General features: G+C 34.3%; 1 protein-coding gene across 2 annotated transcripts in view; it reads left to right on the top strand.

Annotated features, from left to right (window-relative positions):
- PIK3C3 (phosphatidylinositol 3-kinase, catalytic subunit type 3) overlaps positions 1-14,752 on the top strand; it is a 113,473-nt gene that overhangs the window by 36,339 nt on the left and 62,382 nt on the right. For both annotated transcript variants that reach the window (XM_004683867.2, XM_004683868.2), the window contains 4 exons: positions 4-108; positions 995-1,087; positions 8,669-8,854; positions 14,365-14,519. In XM_004683867.2, coding sequence (XP_004683924.1) covers positions 4-108; positions 995-1,087; positions 8,669-8,854; positions 14,365-14,519 — 539 coding nt within the window. The remainder of the gene's footprint in view (positions 1-3; positions 109-994; positions 1,088-8,668; positions 8,855-14,364; positions 14,520-14,752) is intronic.

The raw sequence follows: 14,752 nt of genomic DNA on the forward strand, positions 1-14,752 counted from the left end.
TAGGAGAATTTAGTTGAAAGCAAACACCACAAACTTGCTCGGAGTTTAAGAAGTGGACCTTCTGACCACGATCTCAAACCTAACGCTGCCACGAGGGATCAACTTAATGTAAGAAACTTTGTAAAATGTTTATATAAATAAATATTTTGGGTGCAGCTGATGCGATACCATTTCATTATACCTGATTGTGATGCAGAGATTTCCCAGGTTAGTGAGCCCTATGTAATTTCAGCAGTTTCACTTGTGCATCATTTTTAGTATCATTTTTTAGTAATAAATTAGTTCTGGAGACAGAGCTGAAAATAGTATGTATCTTTTATATGTCATTCTTGGAAACTAGTCTTAAGGGTATATTTCCTGTGAGAGCTTGGTATGTACACATGTTTTATTGGGTACATTGATAAGGGAAAGCTTTTGATTTTCCTTTTTCTATTTTCTGAGGAGGTGGGAGTATTTTTATTTTGGTTTATTTTGCTTGGAGTTGAATTAAATGAGTTCTGTAGTTATACAGCAAATTCTGGGATGGTGTTGCTGTTCAATATGGCTTCCTTATAATGCTGAGGAAAAAATAGATCCCCGTGATATTAAGCAAAATTATTTTATTGGAGGACTTGTTTTTGTTGTGTTGTTTCTTGCAAGGTTGCAGTTTCTTAAAAACTTTTAACTATGTTAAGTGAAGACTTGGTGTATAATTTTATATGGAGTGTGACATCTTTATTATTTTTCTTTCATACTTTAATGTTCTTTTACACTGATAAATACAACAAATTTATTTATCACTTTTTTGAGGGTATGGTGTCCTTATGTCTGTAATACTGGGTTGTTAGAAAAGTCATAACACATTTTTGCTTGAAAATCAGAAAAAGTCATGACTTTGCAGCCAGTCCAATAGTTCTGTTGTAGAAATAATGAAATAAGTGAAAAATTTTAAATAAAGTGGAAATACAGAGGAAGAATAAATTTGACAGAAAACTCTTTTTCTTCTTCGTTATAGATTATTGTGAGTTATCCACCAACCAAGCAGCTTACATATGAAGAACAGGATCTTGTGTGGAAGTTTAGATATTATCTTACTAATCAAGAAAAAGTGAGTTTCTTGACTATTTTTATAGATCAAATTATTTATAAACTTGTTGCTAATGAGTGATTTCATAAAACTGCCATAGAAATATAGTTATTGTCGAGTAAAAAATTACATAAGATACTCCTTTTTTTTTTTTTTAAGATTTATTTATTTGTTCATACAGAACTGGGGTACAGGACAGAGGTTCAGGGGCAGCGAGAGGCTTCACCAGAGACAGAGTGGGGATCAGAACAGGCAGATCTATGAAGTACACTGCTGAGGGGAGCAGCGGGCGGGTCAGGAGAGGTCTGCCGCGCCATGTGGTCACCTCCGCCATGTGGTCACCTCCGGGGCAGGCGGGAATGAACTCATGCGGAAGTGGCTTTAGCTTCTCAGTGCTGTGCTTTAACCCGCTGCACCACCAGCGAGGGCCAATACTCCATTATTTTTAATTTACAAAAAAAGTAAACTGACCCATGTACCAATTTGTTAATGCATAGATAATAATGTCTAAATGTGATGTCTGCGGGACTTGTGTTCAATTCTGGCAGTACAAGTTATTAGATAAGGTGAAAAAAGTTCTTTTGAAAGCTAGGTTTCCTCATTTTTTTTAATGATAAAGCCCTCTTTCATAGTTTCAGTAAATAATCCAGGTGATTAACCTGGCTGAATTTACCTTTTGCATAGTAGGTGCAGAAGGAAATGTTGATTTTTCTTTTAATTCTTCTACCTCTTTGAACCTTTATGATTTTGAACCTAGAAGACATTATTTGAAAGAACTACAGAATTCTGGAGGGGGTATAGAGGAAGTGTGAGAAATAAAATTGGCAGTGTATATAGTGAATTGATGGATTAGTTGTTATACAGCTTGGTTTGCAGGATAGAGGTTAGGCTAAAGCTTTTTTTTTTTTATTATTTTTATTATTTTTTTATTTGCTTTTCCATAAGGAAACTGGAATCGATAAAGCTTCTGGAGAGAGAATTGTGAGGAAGTAGTCTGTACTAGTGTTTAGTTGAGCTGGTTTTGAATTTCACTATTGCCACTAAGAACCCTTTCACTTCAGGTAAATTATTTCACCTTTAGTTTCCTCGTATTTAATGTAAGTTGGTTATGTGATAGTAAATTTTAATTCATCTATAATTCTTAAAATGGTCTGTAAATTCTTAGAACATAGGTTCAAGGGCTAACTTTTAAAGTGTAATAATAGTAGCCAGCATCTATTAAATTGCTGCTGTGTGCCAAGGATATTTTACATTCCACAACAACCCTCCGATGTATGTGTTATTTTTATTATTGTTCTACAGATGAAGAAACATGAGTCTTAGAAAGATTGAAGAACCTGTACAGCAGTCACAAAGCTTGTAAATGCTGCCTCTTGATATGCTCACATTTATGAGTTTAAAGACAAGTTAGTCAGTGAAGACATAGATAAGGGAATTACAGGGGAAATGTTTGCAGCATAATGTTCATGCCTTAGCAGGAATTCTAAAGTGCATTGGGGGCAGAATAGAGAACCATCAAGAAAATTACTATCTGTCAGAAAGCTATTATATAATTATGTAAAAATGAAAGAATGGTGAATATGTTTTACACCGTTGAGATGGTCTTTAACTACTTTGCTTAACTTGTTTTTCTGAAACAATTTCCTTTAGTTTCTAAAGTAAGGATAAAAATATATTTGCAGCTCATCTTACCTCTTCAACTTTTTCTCTTTATCTTTTATTGATGCCTTGGGAAATTCTTTGCAGATGAATCATATTCACTCCCTTTTATATTCATAACAAGAATGAGAGGGGAATTCTAATTTTGCTAAAGCTTTATGTGTTATTCTTTCATCATAGCAAAAAAAAAAGGAAATATTCATCATCAGGAACATAGGCTTGTGAGTTTGTGTTTATAAGATGATTGAGTTAGTATCACAATATTATGTTAAATGAAGAATAACCTTGGTCACAGAAATTGCACCTTGAATGCAGCACAGTGCTGTCTGAAATACACAGTAAGATATTGAATTAAACCTGTTAAAATGTATAGGTTCAAAAAGCATAGAATAGATTTACAGAGCCGAACTCTCTTCGATAGAAATGCTTGCAAGAAAAATTGTTTGTTTAAACAAGTAGTCACTTCCCACCGAAATTCAATTACTTCTACATGTGTGCAAAAGAAATAAAACGCTCAAGTGATATAAAGTATGTGACAAGTTTCATTTAACTAGTTGATTTCAAATTTTTGAAAGGTGGGTGATGAAACTTCAATTCTCAGGACATATTATAGGATTCTTATGATCACTAGAGCAGAGTGAATGATATTTTTTAATGTTTGGGAAGCACTTTTCAAATGTATTTTGGCCTTGAAGTGACCAAAGGACTTATTCACATAGCCACATTTGTATCTTCACAATAATTTAAAATGGGTTTTGTAGAAAACAAATGCTCCGGCACTCTTGTTTGGTAATTTATTTGCAGAAAGAAATTCTTTCAGTGTCAGTTTCTCAGGAACTGTGATTTAGATTATTTGGCACTTGGGCCCTTAGGCTGAAAGATTTCCTAGAGAGAAAGCAGTATTCAGAAAACAAATTGATGGAAATTGGTTCTTACAGTGTTACACTTTGTATTTATTTTTAATTAGATTTGGTTTTTCCACCTATTTGTTTCTAAGTAACTTAAGTATTTTGGATGAAAACTTTCTAGTTTAGGCTTGATGTTGTATTGGAAAAGTTAATAGTTTTAAAACTTGTCCAGACAAAACATGTTAAGCATATAAATGGTTCTTAAATCTGTGATCCTACTTTAGCATACAAGAAATCGCTCATTTTGTGAAATTTAAAATTTGAATATTGTAACTTTTAAAATTCAGCTTTTAACATGGTGACTTGCTTTTCTTATAAAATTGTGAAATAAAAATATCAGTATCAATTGATTACATTTATGGAGCCAAAACAGTAGAAAGCCATATGTGATGAAGGGTAGTAGTGATATACTGAGTGTTCTTAGTGAGGCGTCTTCAGAAATAGCCACTAAGTCAGTGTTATCAGGACAGTCATCACAGTTGTGCCTCCTATCAAGAAGTTGATGGTGGACTTCTTAGGAGAAGTGAATTCAGTTAGCAAGAATTTATCAACTTTTGTCCTATCATAAGCCAAGCTCTGAACTATGTGTATCATGTCCCTTTTCTTCAAATGAATTAAAATTATTTGGGGGAAAAGATTATTTATACATAACCAAAGTAGGGAAGTATAGCATAGTTATTGACTCAGGGCCATTGCCTTGCTAAACATTTAGGTAATGAATACAATAGAAATTTGGAAGAGAACAATATATGTGTGCTAGAGGTCAGGGAGCTTTCACAGAATATTAGTTTTAAAATTTGAATGAACATCGTTGATAATGTTTTCAAAGGGAAGAAAAGAAAAGTTTGTATGTATGGTTATAAAATAGATAAGATGGTATTAGAGGTGATGAGCTTTAAATTCTGTGTTCTGGAGCTTGACTTCACTGACAGTAGGAAACCACCAGAACAACAGAATGCATTACAAGTGCTTTTTTTTAAAGGACATAAGTTTGTTTTTTAACTGTATCATTGAAGTTAAAATACAGTTTTAAAGGGAATGAGATTAATAGAAGAATCTGGGTTTTAGGGAACTTAATTTGAAATTTAATGTTTTTATGTGCTCCTCTCTCAGATTTTTTTCATTGAAGTACCATTGAATTATGACATGTTTCAGGTGCACTGCTGTAGATCCACACCTGTGTAGACTTCATTAAGTTGACCCCTAAGTCCACTTCTGTCCTTCTCCATGCAAGGACAGTCCTTCCCCAGTTTATCCACTCTCCTTATCCTTCCCCAGCAAGTGATGTTTTAAAGAAAATGTATCAGGATAGATTGGAACAGAGCTGAGAATTAAAAAAGACATAATTGGGAGATTCATCCACTGATTTTGAGGGCTGATTTTGGAGGACAAGGGAAAGAAAAAGAAATGTATAAAATGTTTTGTAGCTAATTTTTGGGATTTTTAGCATGAATGGTCGGAACAAAGTGAAGAGATAGTTTCATTTTTGAACATTTTCAAGTGATGATATCAGAGCAACAAGTGTGATCTTGTGCTATAAGAAATAAATTTTGGTCTTCATCCCAGTTTAAACTCTAATCCTTTCCTGAGGGTTACTCATAAGCCTGTCAACCATTTTGGAGTTTATGCTAATGAGGTGACTCTGAGGGGTGGGCACTTTGTCAGAGTAACAACCCTGGGTTTAGAGAATTGGAACTTTCAGCCTCATACATTGACCTGGGAAGAGAGAGGGTCTGAGGATTGAGTTAATCACCTGTGGCCAATGATTTAATAAATCATGTCTATGTAATGGGTCCTCCATAAAAACATAATGATAGAATGGACACATTCACATGACATGAAGAAGTGGGAACTTTCCAACAGGTGTCCACAGAAAATAAGGAGTTGGTAGGTGTCAAAGTGTCTTTATTTGAATAGGTGTCCTATTAAGAGCAAAGTGGAAATTTTTAGTAATTGAATTATAGATGTTAATATATATGCAATATATGATGTTTCATGTTTTCATCTTTGAAGTAATTATGATTGTGATTCTATGAAAAGGAGACTGTAGTGAGGTGATTCTAAAATCAGAAGGGAAGTTAAAATAGTTATTGATGTTATAAGTGTAGTAATATTAACATTTAACCTTGGACACCACAACCTTAAAGTTGTTAAATAAAATGTAAATTATAAGCCATAAGTGACTCAGCTAATAGTTGATGGTACCAAGAATTAGGTTTTAAACCCAAACACCTGGCTCCAGAATTTGTAGTCTGCAGATATTTATAGAAGCTCTAGCAATAAAGTATTACTTAAATATTGTACCTTTACTTAACATATATCAACAAAGCATTTTCAAACAACTTGAGATTAAATGTTGTCATTATCATGGTTCTCAAATTCTTATACTGTCTTATTAAACTCTTTTCCCTGTTCCTTCTTCATTCTACTGGTTCTTATTTACATTTGTTACATTGAGCTTTCCAAAGTTGAAAAGTCTTTTGTACATACAGTGCGTAACGTTCCTTAGTAACAGTGTGCTCTATAAATCTTACTTATAAATCTTACTAATAAATCTATTAATCTGAGAATTTGTGAATTAGACTGTTGCAGTTAGTGAATTGAGTACATCAACATGCTGCAAGATTTGCTTATAATCAGAACATATCCACACATTTCTATTAAGACAGCTTGATGTACTGTGAAATGGAAAAATTTTGCTGTGGCTACTTAAAAAGTATTCAATCCAGACTGCATTCTGGGTTAAAATGAAAAAATAAGTGCATGGAATGAGTTAGGATAATCTGTGTTCTCAGATGGGCAAGGGACAGTATGCAAAATGGTGTGTAGAAGATGAGAGGAAATGGATAGCTGTCTTGGGGAATACACCCTCCGGTTATAGATACAAGAATGTGCACAGAAGTAGGTGTCAGGTAGAAGAACATTATTTTAAATAAAAAGAATGTAATGGGGCAACTTCTAAAGGAAGGTCTGAGAGTTGCTGGAAACTTCCTAGAAAAATTGAGTTTATCAAAATTTGACCTTAAGAAAATGGTTACTTTTCTGTGTATGAGAAACATGCATATGCATTTTAATTTAAGTCCTCATTAACTCCATGACTCTGTTGTAGGACCAAGGGCAGGGTTTTAAATGCATTTTAAATTGGACACTATTGGACACACTATTTTGCTAAAGAACATAGGTTAACTTGGTTGAGGCATAGAAGGGATGATGAGAATTTAGATTTTAGATTTGTGTGAGAGGTGTTAATAGAATGTTCTAAGAAGCCAGGGTTTTGTTATTATGTTTGTTTACTCATTTTTAAGTTACAATGACTCTTTACATAGTGGAAACCACCATACACTAAAATGAGTCTTCAAATATTGGAAATGCTGTCCTAGGGGGATACAGTTAGTTACATTCTCTCTATACAGTTAAATTTGCCAGTGGGAAGAATTGAAGACAGTTTTTTGTCTTTTAGTTCATTTATGGTTTCCCTGTCTGTAAATATAAGTGGTTACTTTGGAATAAGTCATAGGATTATTTAAGTGAGTATTTTACAAGGTAAATTTCTGCTCACAGTTGGGGTTTGTGCTAACTGTACCTCCCAAGAGATTGTTTGAAATGCTTTAAAGAGAAACTGATACTGAGTCTCTTAACTTGGAGAGGGCTGTGCCAAACTCTAGCTACAGTATGGAAAATACTCTAGGTAAGTAACTGACATGAATTGGAAATGGTTTCAGTGCATCAGTGTTGGTAGAGAATAGCTCTAAAAGACATAGGCTTATTAGCTGTTAAGGAAATGGTGATGCTGTAATGGTGAGGAAGAACCACCTGACCTGAGCGAGTCAGTGGACCTGGGTTCCAGGTCTAGTTTGTCTACCATTATCAGGTGGTGAACAAGCCACTAAGCTATGTTGAGATTACAATAGAATTTGAGCATTTGGATTAAATAATATCTATAGTACCTTTTCTCTTAATTGAAATAAAGAATAAATTAAGAGATGGGAATGAAAGTTCATTTTGTTATACTAGCTATATGTATGTGCATATATTTATGCTAGTGCTAACGTTTTTGTTGATCATGTGGACCATTTCTTAGAATTTGTTAAGTTTGCTAACAAAAAAGTTTTAGTAGAATAGGAATTTACATTTTTTAAGTTATCTTTACTGAAGAAGTTAATTCATAGAGAAGTAGAAAGAAGAGAATGTCTTGAGTCAACTGGGAAAGTGTTGCTAATAGATAGACCTAGATTGCCTTTTATGAAAGAGAGGTACCATAAAAGGGGGTCATTACGTGTGCAGCCAGGGGTGATAGACTCCAGGGTAATTGAATTAACTGACAATACTGTGAAAACTTTAGTATGCTAACTATTCACTGAAGTAAGGTTACAAAACAGATGCTATAAGCATTTAGCCGAATCAGAACATTTGCTACTGCTTTGTATCTATCTATCTTTGTGTTTGTTTCTATGAGTTTTATGTTTTAAATGGTTACTTTTCTGTATATGAGAAACATGCATATGCATTTTAATTTGAGTCCTCATGTGCCTGTTGTATGAGGGAAACCTTCAGTGACTGGGGGTGAGGGTATGGGTTGGTGATGGGAATTTTGCCCTTGCTTGGGTATACTCTTCATTCAGTGACTTGCTGTGTTTTATGTCATGTTCATCTTGTAAAATGAAGCTTATAGCTAAAGCATCTGCGTTCATGAGATGTGCCTTAACTACTATTGTGTATTGAGGGCTGCATTATTTGAAAACATCAAACACCAAATGAAGGGGAAAACAATGAAAATTTTTAAAAATCATAATTCCCTGCAAGCGATTTAACCTGAAAAAGTGAAGTTTCAGGTACTGTTCCTTCCTCTGCCCTACCCTACCCCCATTCTGCAGTGCTTTTCTAAGCGCATATGTATAACCGTATTTAGTATTTATAGAAGTCATAGTCATTAACTCCATGACTCTGTTATAGGACCAAGTAGAACTCTACCCAGTCACCTTTGGCCTTCGCTGTTCAAGGTAGTCTCTAATTTTAAGACCTTTTCTGATTTTAGGCTTTGACAAAATTCTTGAAATGTGTTAATTGGGATCTACCTCAAGAAGCTAAACAGGCATTGGAACTTCTGGGAAAATGGAAGCCAATGGATGTCGAAGATTCCTTGGAACTATTATCATCTCATTACACCAATCCTACAGTGAGGCGTTATGCTGTGGCCCGGTTACGGCAGGCAGATGATGAGGTTATATCACTGTTCATTACTCTACTTCGCATGCATTTTAAATTGCAGCCTGAATATAGACTCTTTTTTTGATCTGTGTGGGGGAGGAGGGGAAGAGAAAGGGAGTTTTTTAGAAGGGAAGAGGATATACTAGGTGTGTTTTCAGAAGTAAAATTAAAATATTCCTCCAAGGACTCCTCTGTGAAATGAAAATTTACTTCCTGATCTCTTACGTGATAGGACAATTTCTCCCAGGACATTTACCTGGCAGCAGAGCTTGTATTGCTCTGTCTAGAAAAAGGAATTCTAATGAAAAATGGTTTAATGCAGCACCAGCTAGGGAATAATTCAGATCCCTTCTATCAGTCAGTATACAATGAGCCACATTTAATTGTAGCCTTGAAAAGCCCTTGGGGCCTTTAAAGCATAGAGATGCGTGGTCATCTTATTTTCCTCCAAATTCCTTCTTTAAACTCTCAGCTGCTGACAATTATGAATATATGTAGATTTTTATGAAGGTGGCTTTGAATCTTCTGGAAAGCAAAGACAGCAAATTTTATGCTGGCAATTTATATACATATAAGCCCACCAGAATTGAAGGAACGCTCTGTGTTGACACAGTGTATTGCTTGATTTTGAATTTTAGTAATTCCTAGTGAGACTAATCCAGAATTTTTTTCTTAATAATTTTTATGGGGTGATTGTATTCTCCAACATAGTATATACTAGCCTATAGGGTTTATGGAATATGATCAGACTTTTCTCAAGTCTCAGAATGTAGAAGAATGCTAATCCCATCAAAACTAATATCAAAAACTTTAAAACATAAATCATTTTGAATTTGTAGTGGCATATGAATTTCAAGGAGGAAAACAAAGCATTTATGATAGACTAAATGTATATATTTAATTGTAGTAAAATTTAATCACTAACTACTACAGTGAATGCTCATATATCCTTGGCAGCAGTGAAGATAGAACCAATCTTGTTTCATTTAGAAGAACTTGGTCTTTCCATTGTTTACCATCCACTAGGTTATTTTGAGACAAATTTCAGACATTGTAGGATTTTATTAGGACAGGATGTTTTTCATTCTTATATTAAAAAAGCTCTAAGAACTATGTATGATTCATCATTATTATCAGCCTCATTGTCTTTACTGTATCAGAAATTTAGAAATTGCAATATTTATTTGAAATGTTGAAAAATTTATTAGAAATTTCACTTCAGTCATTAATTCTTTGTTAGACTCTAGGTAAGAGCCTTTGGGTTGTAGTCAAGACAGCCCCTGGATGTGGCTTCAAAATTTAAATTAAAAAGTTGTAAAATGGCATTTTTTTACTACTGTCTGACTTCAATTTTCTCACCAGCTTCGAGGCTTAAGGGTTTGTTTGATTCTGGACTATTATTATTGCAAACACTGAGCTATTTCTAGATCATTTTATCATTTTTGTTAATGAGCTAGAGGGTAACAATATATACATTGTATGCATTCTAAACTGTTACTTGCTAGGAATTTTTTTTAGGTTTCAGAGAAAGAGAGCACCTAAATAGTATAGTGGTAGGTTATCTAATGATTTCCCATTCTCTGAACTTAATCAATAATGAATTGCGTCTACTAAGCTAAAAAACAAAATCTTTTAATTCTTACTGCTGCTTAGGTAGGTATATATAAGGTCTGAATTTTAGCTTTTCTTTTTCTGACTCTGTCAACAAAATACTCACCTAGTTTTCCTGCCTTAAAAATAGTTATGTGACTGCTTTTGTAGTTACGAAAAATACAAAAATTTGAAATTTGTATTCACAGACAATTGCAGAAGTCTTATGCATTTACATTATCTAGATTTCATACTAAAATCATTTATGTTGTATGAAATTCCTAATTAACAAAATGTCCTCTTGCTTTCCCTTTATCTGTGGTTTTATAATTTTTCAGTGTTTTTTTGGTATTGCAAGAGGCAGTAGAATCGTATCATCATAGCATAGTACATAAAAGGCTACTTTATCTAAGTATCAATATTTTGGCTAACTGAAAAACTTGAATAAAAATATCATGTCTTCTTTGTGAACAGTTAGTCCAATTTCTTGAAATAGCATAAACACTCCAGGTAGCCAGGCTTTTTGTAAGTGCTGCTTGATTGTCCTGGAGGAATTGTTCCCCTCTTATTATTCACACTGCTAGTATACAGCTCATCACTCCTAGAATAGGCAATATTCATAATGATAAAGACATATCAAATCCAAAAAAAAAACATAACATAATTAGAATTCTAATTCAAATTAGAATTGTTGACACCTGTAGATCTATCTTATTATTTTTGGATATCAGCAGATATCGTACTGCAAGTTTATTATAATTTAACTAGTCAGCCTTTTGACAGACAGTTTACTTCCAATCTTTTGCTAAAACTATTCTAGTGATAGACTGGTGCATATATTTTTTTTTCATATTCTTGTATGAATAGCTTGTATGAGCATGTTAGACTAAAAAAAGTTTTATATTTTGCTGATAAGACTCTACAAAGTTTTTGTTTTTGAGCTAATAGCATCTTTTTAAAAATTATAGCTTCATAATAACTATATAGTTAGACAAGTTCTCTTCCTTTTTATAATTTTTTTTTTTAAAGATTTATTTATTTGTGCATATAGAACTGGAGTACAGGCCAGAGACCCAGGGGTGGCGAAAGACTTCACCAGAGACAGAGTGGGGAGCAGAACAGGCAAATCGATGAAGCACACTGCTGAGGGGAGCAGCGGGCGGGTCAGGAGAGGTTTGCCACGCCATGTGGTCACCTCCGGGGCAGACGGGAATCGAACTCATGCGGAAGTGGTTTCAGCTTCGCAAATCGATGAAGCACACTGCTGAGGGGAGCAGCAGGCGGGTCAGGAGAGGTCTGCCACGCCATGTGGTCACCTCCGGGGCAGACGGGAATCGAACTCATGCGGAAGTGGTTTCAGCTTCGTAGTGCAGTGCTTTAACCCGCTGCGCCACGAGGGAGGGCCCCTTTTTATAATTTTTAAGAGAAGTTTTGTATATTCTTACCAAGAATTTTAGAACAATATAGTAATTTTCTTAAAACTCCTAACAGAATTTTTGATGAATTACATTAACTTTTGAGGAAAGTTGATATCTTTGTGATATTTTAAATTGTCCCTCCTGAAGACATGATTTTTTTATTCAAGTTACAATTTAATAAAAATTCTTAAATGTCTTTTAAATATTAGATTTCTTTACATAATTATGTTGTTAATATTATGAACTATCCCACTCCCTTTATATTATTTGCTTTTGTAAAACAAAATGTTTTATTCACAAACTGTATTGTTGTCTTAATATTTATAGTTTACTAATCACTTTCATGATTTCTCTTACTAGTTCTAATAGACTTTAAAATTTTACAGAATCCTATTTTGTAGACATAGCATTACATGATCTGAGAAACTTCAGCTGATAATATATACCAAAGATACATGAAAACAGATTAAATCTGTTGTGAGATTTTTCTCATTTTTTTCTTTAAGATTTATTTATTTATGCATACAGAACTGGGGTACAGTACAGGCTCGGGGTACAGTACAGGCTAGAGGTACAGGGGCGGTGAGAGGATTCACCAGAGACAGAGTGGGTAGGCAGAACAGGCTGGCTAACTAAGTACACTACTGAGGGGAGCAGTGGGTAGGTCAGGAGAGATGCCGCGCCATGAGGGTCACCTCCAGGGCGGGGATAAAATGCATGCTGAAGTGGCTTTAGCTTCTTAGTGCTGTGCTTTAACTTGCTGCGCCACCAGAGAGGACCAGATTTTTCTAATATTTCAACAGCTTACACTTATGAAAATAAATCTTAATCTTTAATGCTTTTCTGAATTTAAGTCTAATTGCTTAGTTTAAAGCCATATTTCTTCCCTAAATTGTGGCTCAAAAGGAGGAGAGAGAGGTTTTCCACTAGAATTGAAAGAGGACTAGGAAGTGGGCTTAGCTTTGATAGACATTGAAAGAAAGTAGGATTTTTAAAAAAGATTTATTTATTTATACATATAGGACTGGGGAACAGACAAGAGATATAAGAACAGTGAGAGGATTCACCAGACACAGAGTGGGGAGCAGAACAGGCATACTCATGAAGTACACTGCTGAGGGGAGCAGCAGGTGAGACTGGGGAGGTCTGCCATGCCATTTGGTTCACCTTCCTGGTTGGGGATCCAACTCATGTTGAAGCATCTGGGGCTAGCTTCATAGTGCTGTGCTTTAGCCCGTTGCATCAACAGGGATGTCCCGAAAAATAGAATTTTTATAGTTGTTAATGACATTACATTCCAAGTAGCGGGAAGCAGAATGTGCAATGGTAAGGCGGCTGAAAATACAGGAAACATAGGAAGTATTTGGCTTTAACAGGAGAGTAGTTGTACATAGCTCTTCTGGGCAAGAACAGAACCTATGTTGCTAACAATGTATGCCTAAATATGAGTTCTTAATTCAGTAAGAAATGTGAAGTTAGGAAGTGATCTTGACATAGGATTTCACATGTGTACTCTGAAGCATTAAAATTAACTTGTTATTGAATAAAAAGACCATTACTACCTAGATAATATTTCACAACTCAAGAAATTTTTACTGACTTGCCTGAATTTGTTTGTTTTACTTATATCTGTTTGACTATATAATATATTTACTATATTAAATATACAAGTATCATAATATTTGACTATATAATAAGTAGTAGACTGTGTAATTTGAATTTTGAATGCCAGATTACCAGTAAATCAGAGGTTGATGAGTGAGTTAAAAAAAGGAAAGTTTCCTCTTTGGTGGTATAGTAGGTTAAAGTGAAGCACTATGAAGTTGTGGCAGCCACTGCAGCACAAATTCAATCTCCAGCTAGGGAGGTGACCCACATGGTGTGGCAAACCTCTCCTGATCCACCTGCTGCTCCCCTCAGCAGTGTATTTCAGTTCATTTGCCTGTTCTGCTCCCTACTTTTTCTCTGGCAAATCCTCTCTGTACCCTCGTTCTGGCCTGTACCCCAGTTCTGTATGCATAAATAAGTAAATAATTAAAATAAAAAATAAAAAGAGGAAAGTTTTCTTTAGAAATGCCCCTTCTTGAGGTATTTTTTATTTCACTTGGTAAATCTTTTCTATAAGTGGGAAAACACAAGGATGATATATATTCAGTAGCATTTCCGGAGTAATGAAGGCTAGCAATGAAACTGAATTACTTAGACTGCTCAAGGAGGATATTTGTAATTAAATATAGTAATCAATTTTCCATCATGTAATATACTTTTTTCCTTTGAAATGAATGTAAGTTCACCTATAGATCTTGAATGCCATAAATCTCAGAATAATAGAAAATCAAGTGTTTATTGCTCTGATTAAAAAATGATTCTTAGAAACAACAATCTAGAGGTGCTCTAATATGGTCACTTGATTGTTAGATTATTAATAAATTGTTACTTGGTATTCAAGAATAAATTCTGTCTATAATCACATTTTTGTGTTTTTTCTAATATTATTTTTTGTTTGCTTTTCCAGGATTTATTGATGTACCTATTACAGCTCGTCCAAGCTCTCAAATATGAAAATTTTGATGACATAAAAAATGGATTAGAACCTACAAAGAAAGATAGTCAGGGCTCAACTTCAGAAAATGTGTCAAATTCTGGAATAAATTCTGCAGAAATAGATAGGTATGAATATTTAAGGAAGACTTTAAAATAGCTACCTGTCCCACTTTCAAGCTGTCTTTTTTTTTTTTTTTTTTTGCCAGATGTCCCCAACCTTACTTGGCACTGAATTTGAAATTTGAAATTTTACCAAAGATTATGGCATATATACTTACAGAACACAATTTACTATTGAATACTGTTTTACGGCACTGATTATGGAGTAAGAGTAGTGAGTTAAAATCTTGTTCTGATAT

This window comes from Condylura cristata, unplaced genomic scaffold (assembly GCF_000260355.1).
Source record: "Condylura cristata isolate star-nosed mole 26May11 unplaced genomic scaffold, ConCri1.0 scaffold00016, whole genome shotgun sequence".
In the NCBI taxonomy this organism is placed as follows: Eukaryota; Metazoa; Chordata; class Mammalia; order Eulipotyphla; family Talpidae; genus Condylura; species Condylura cristata.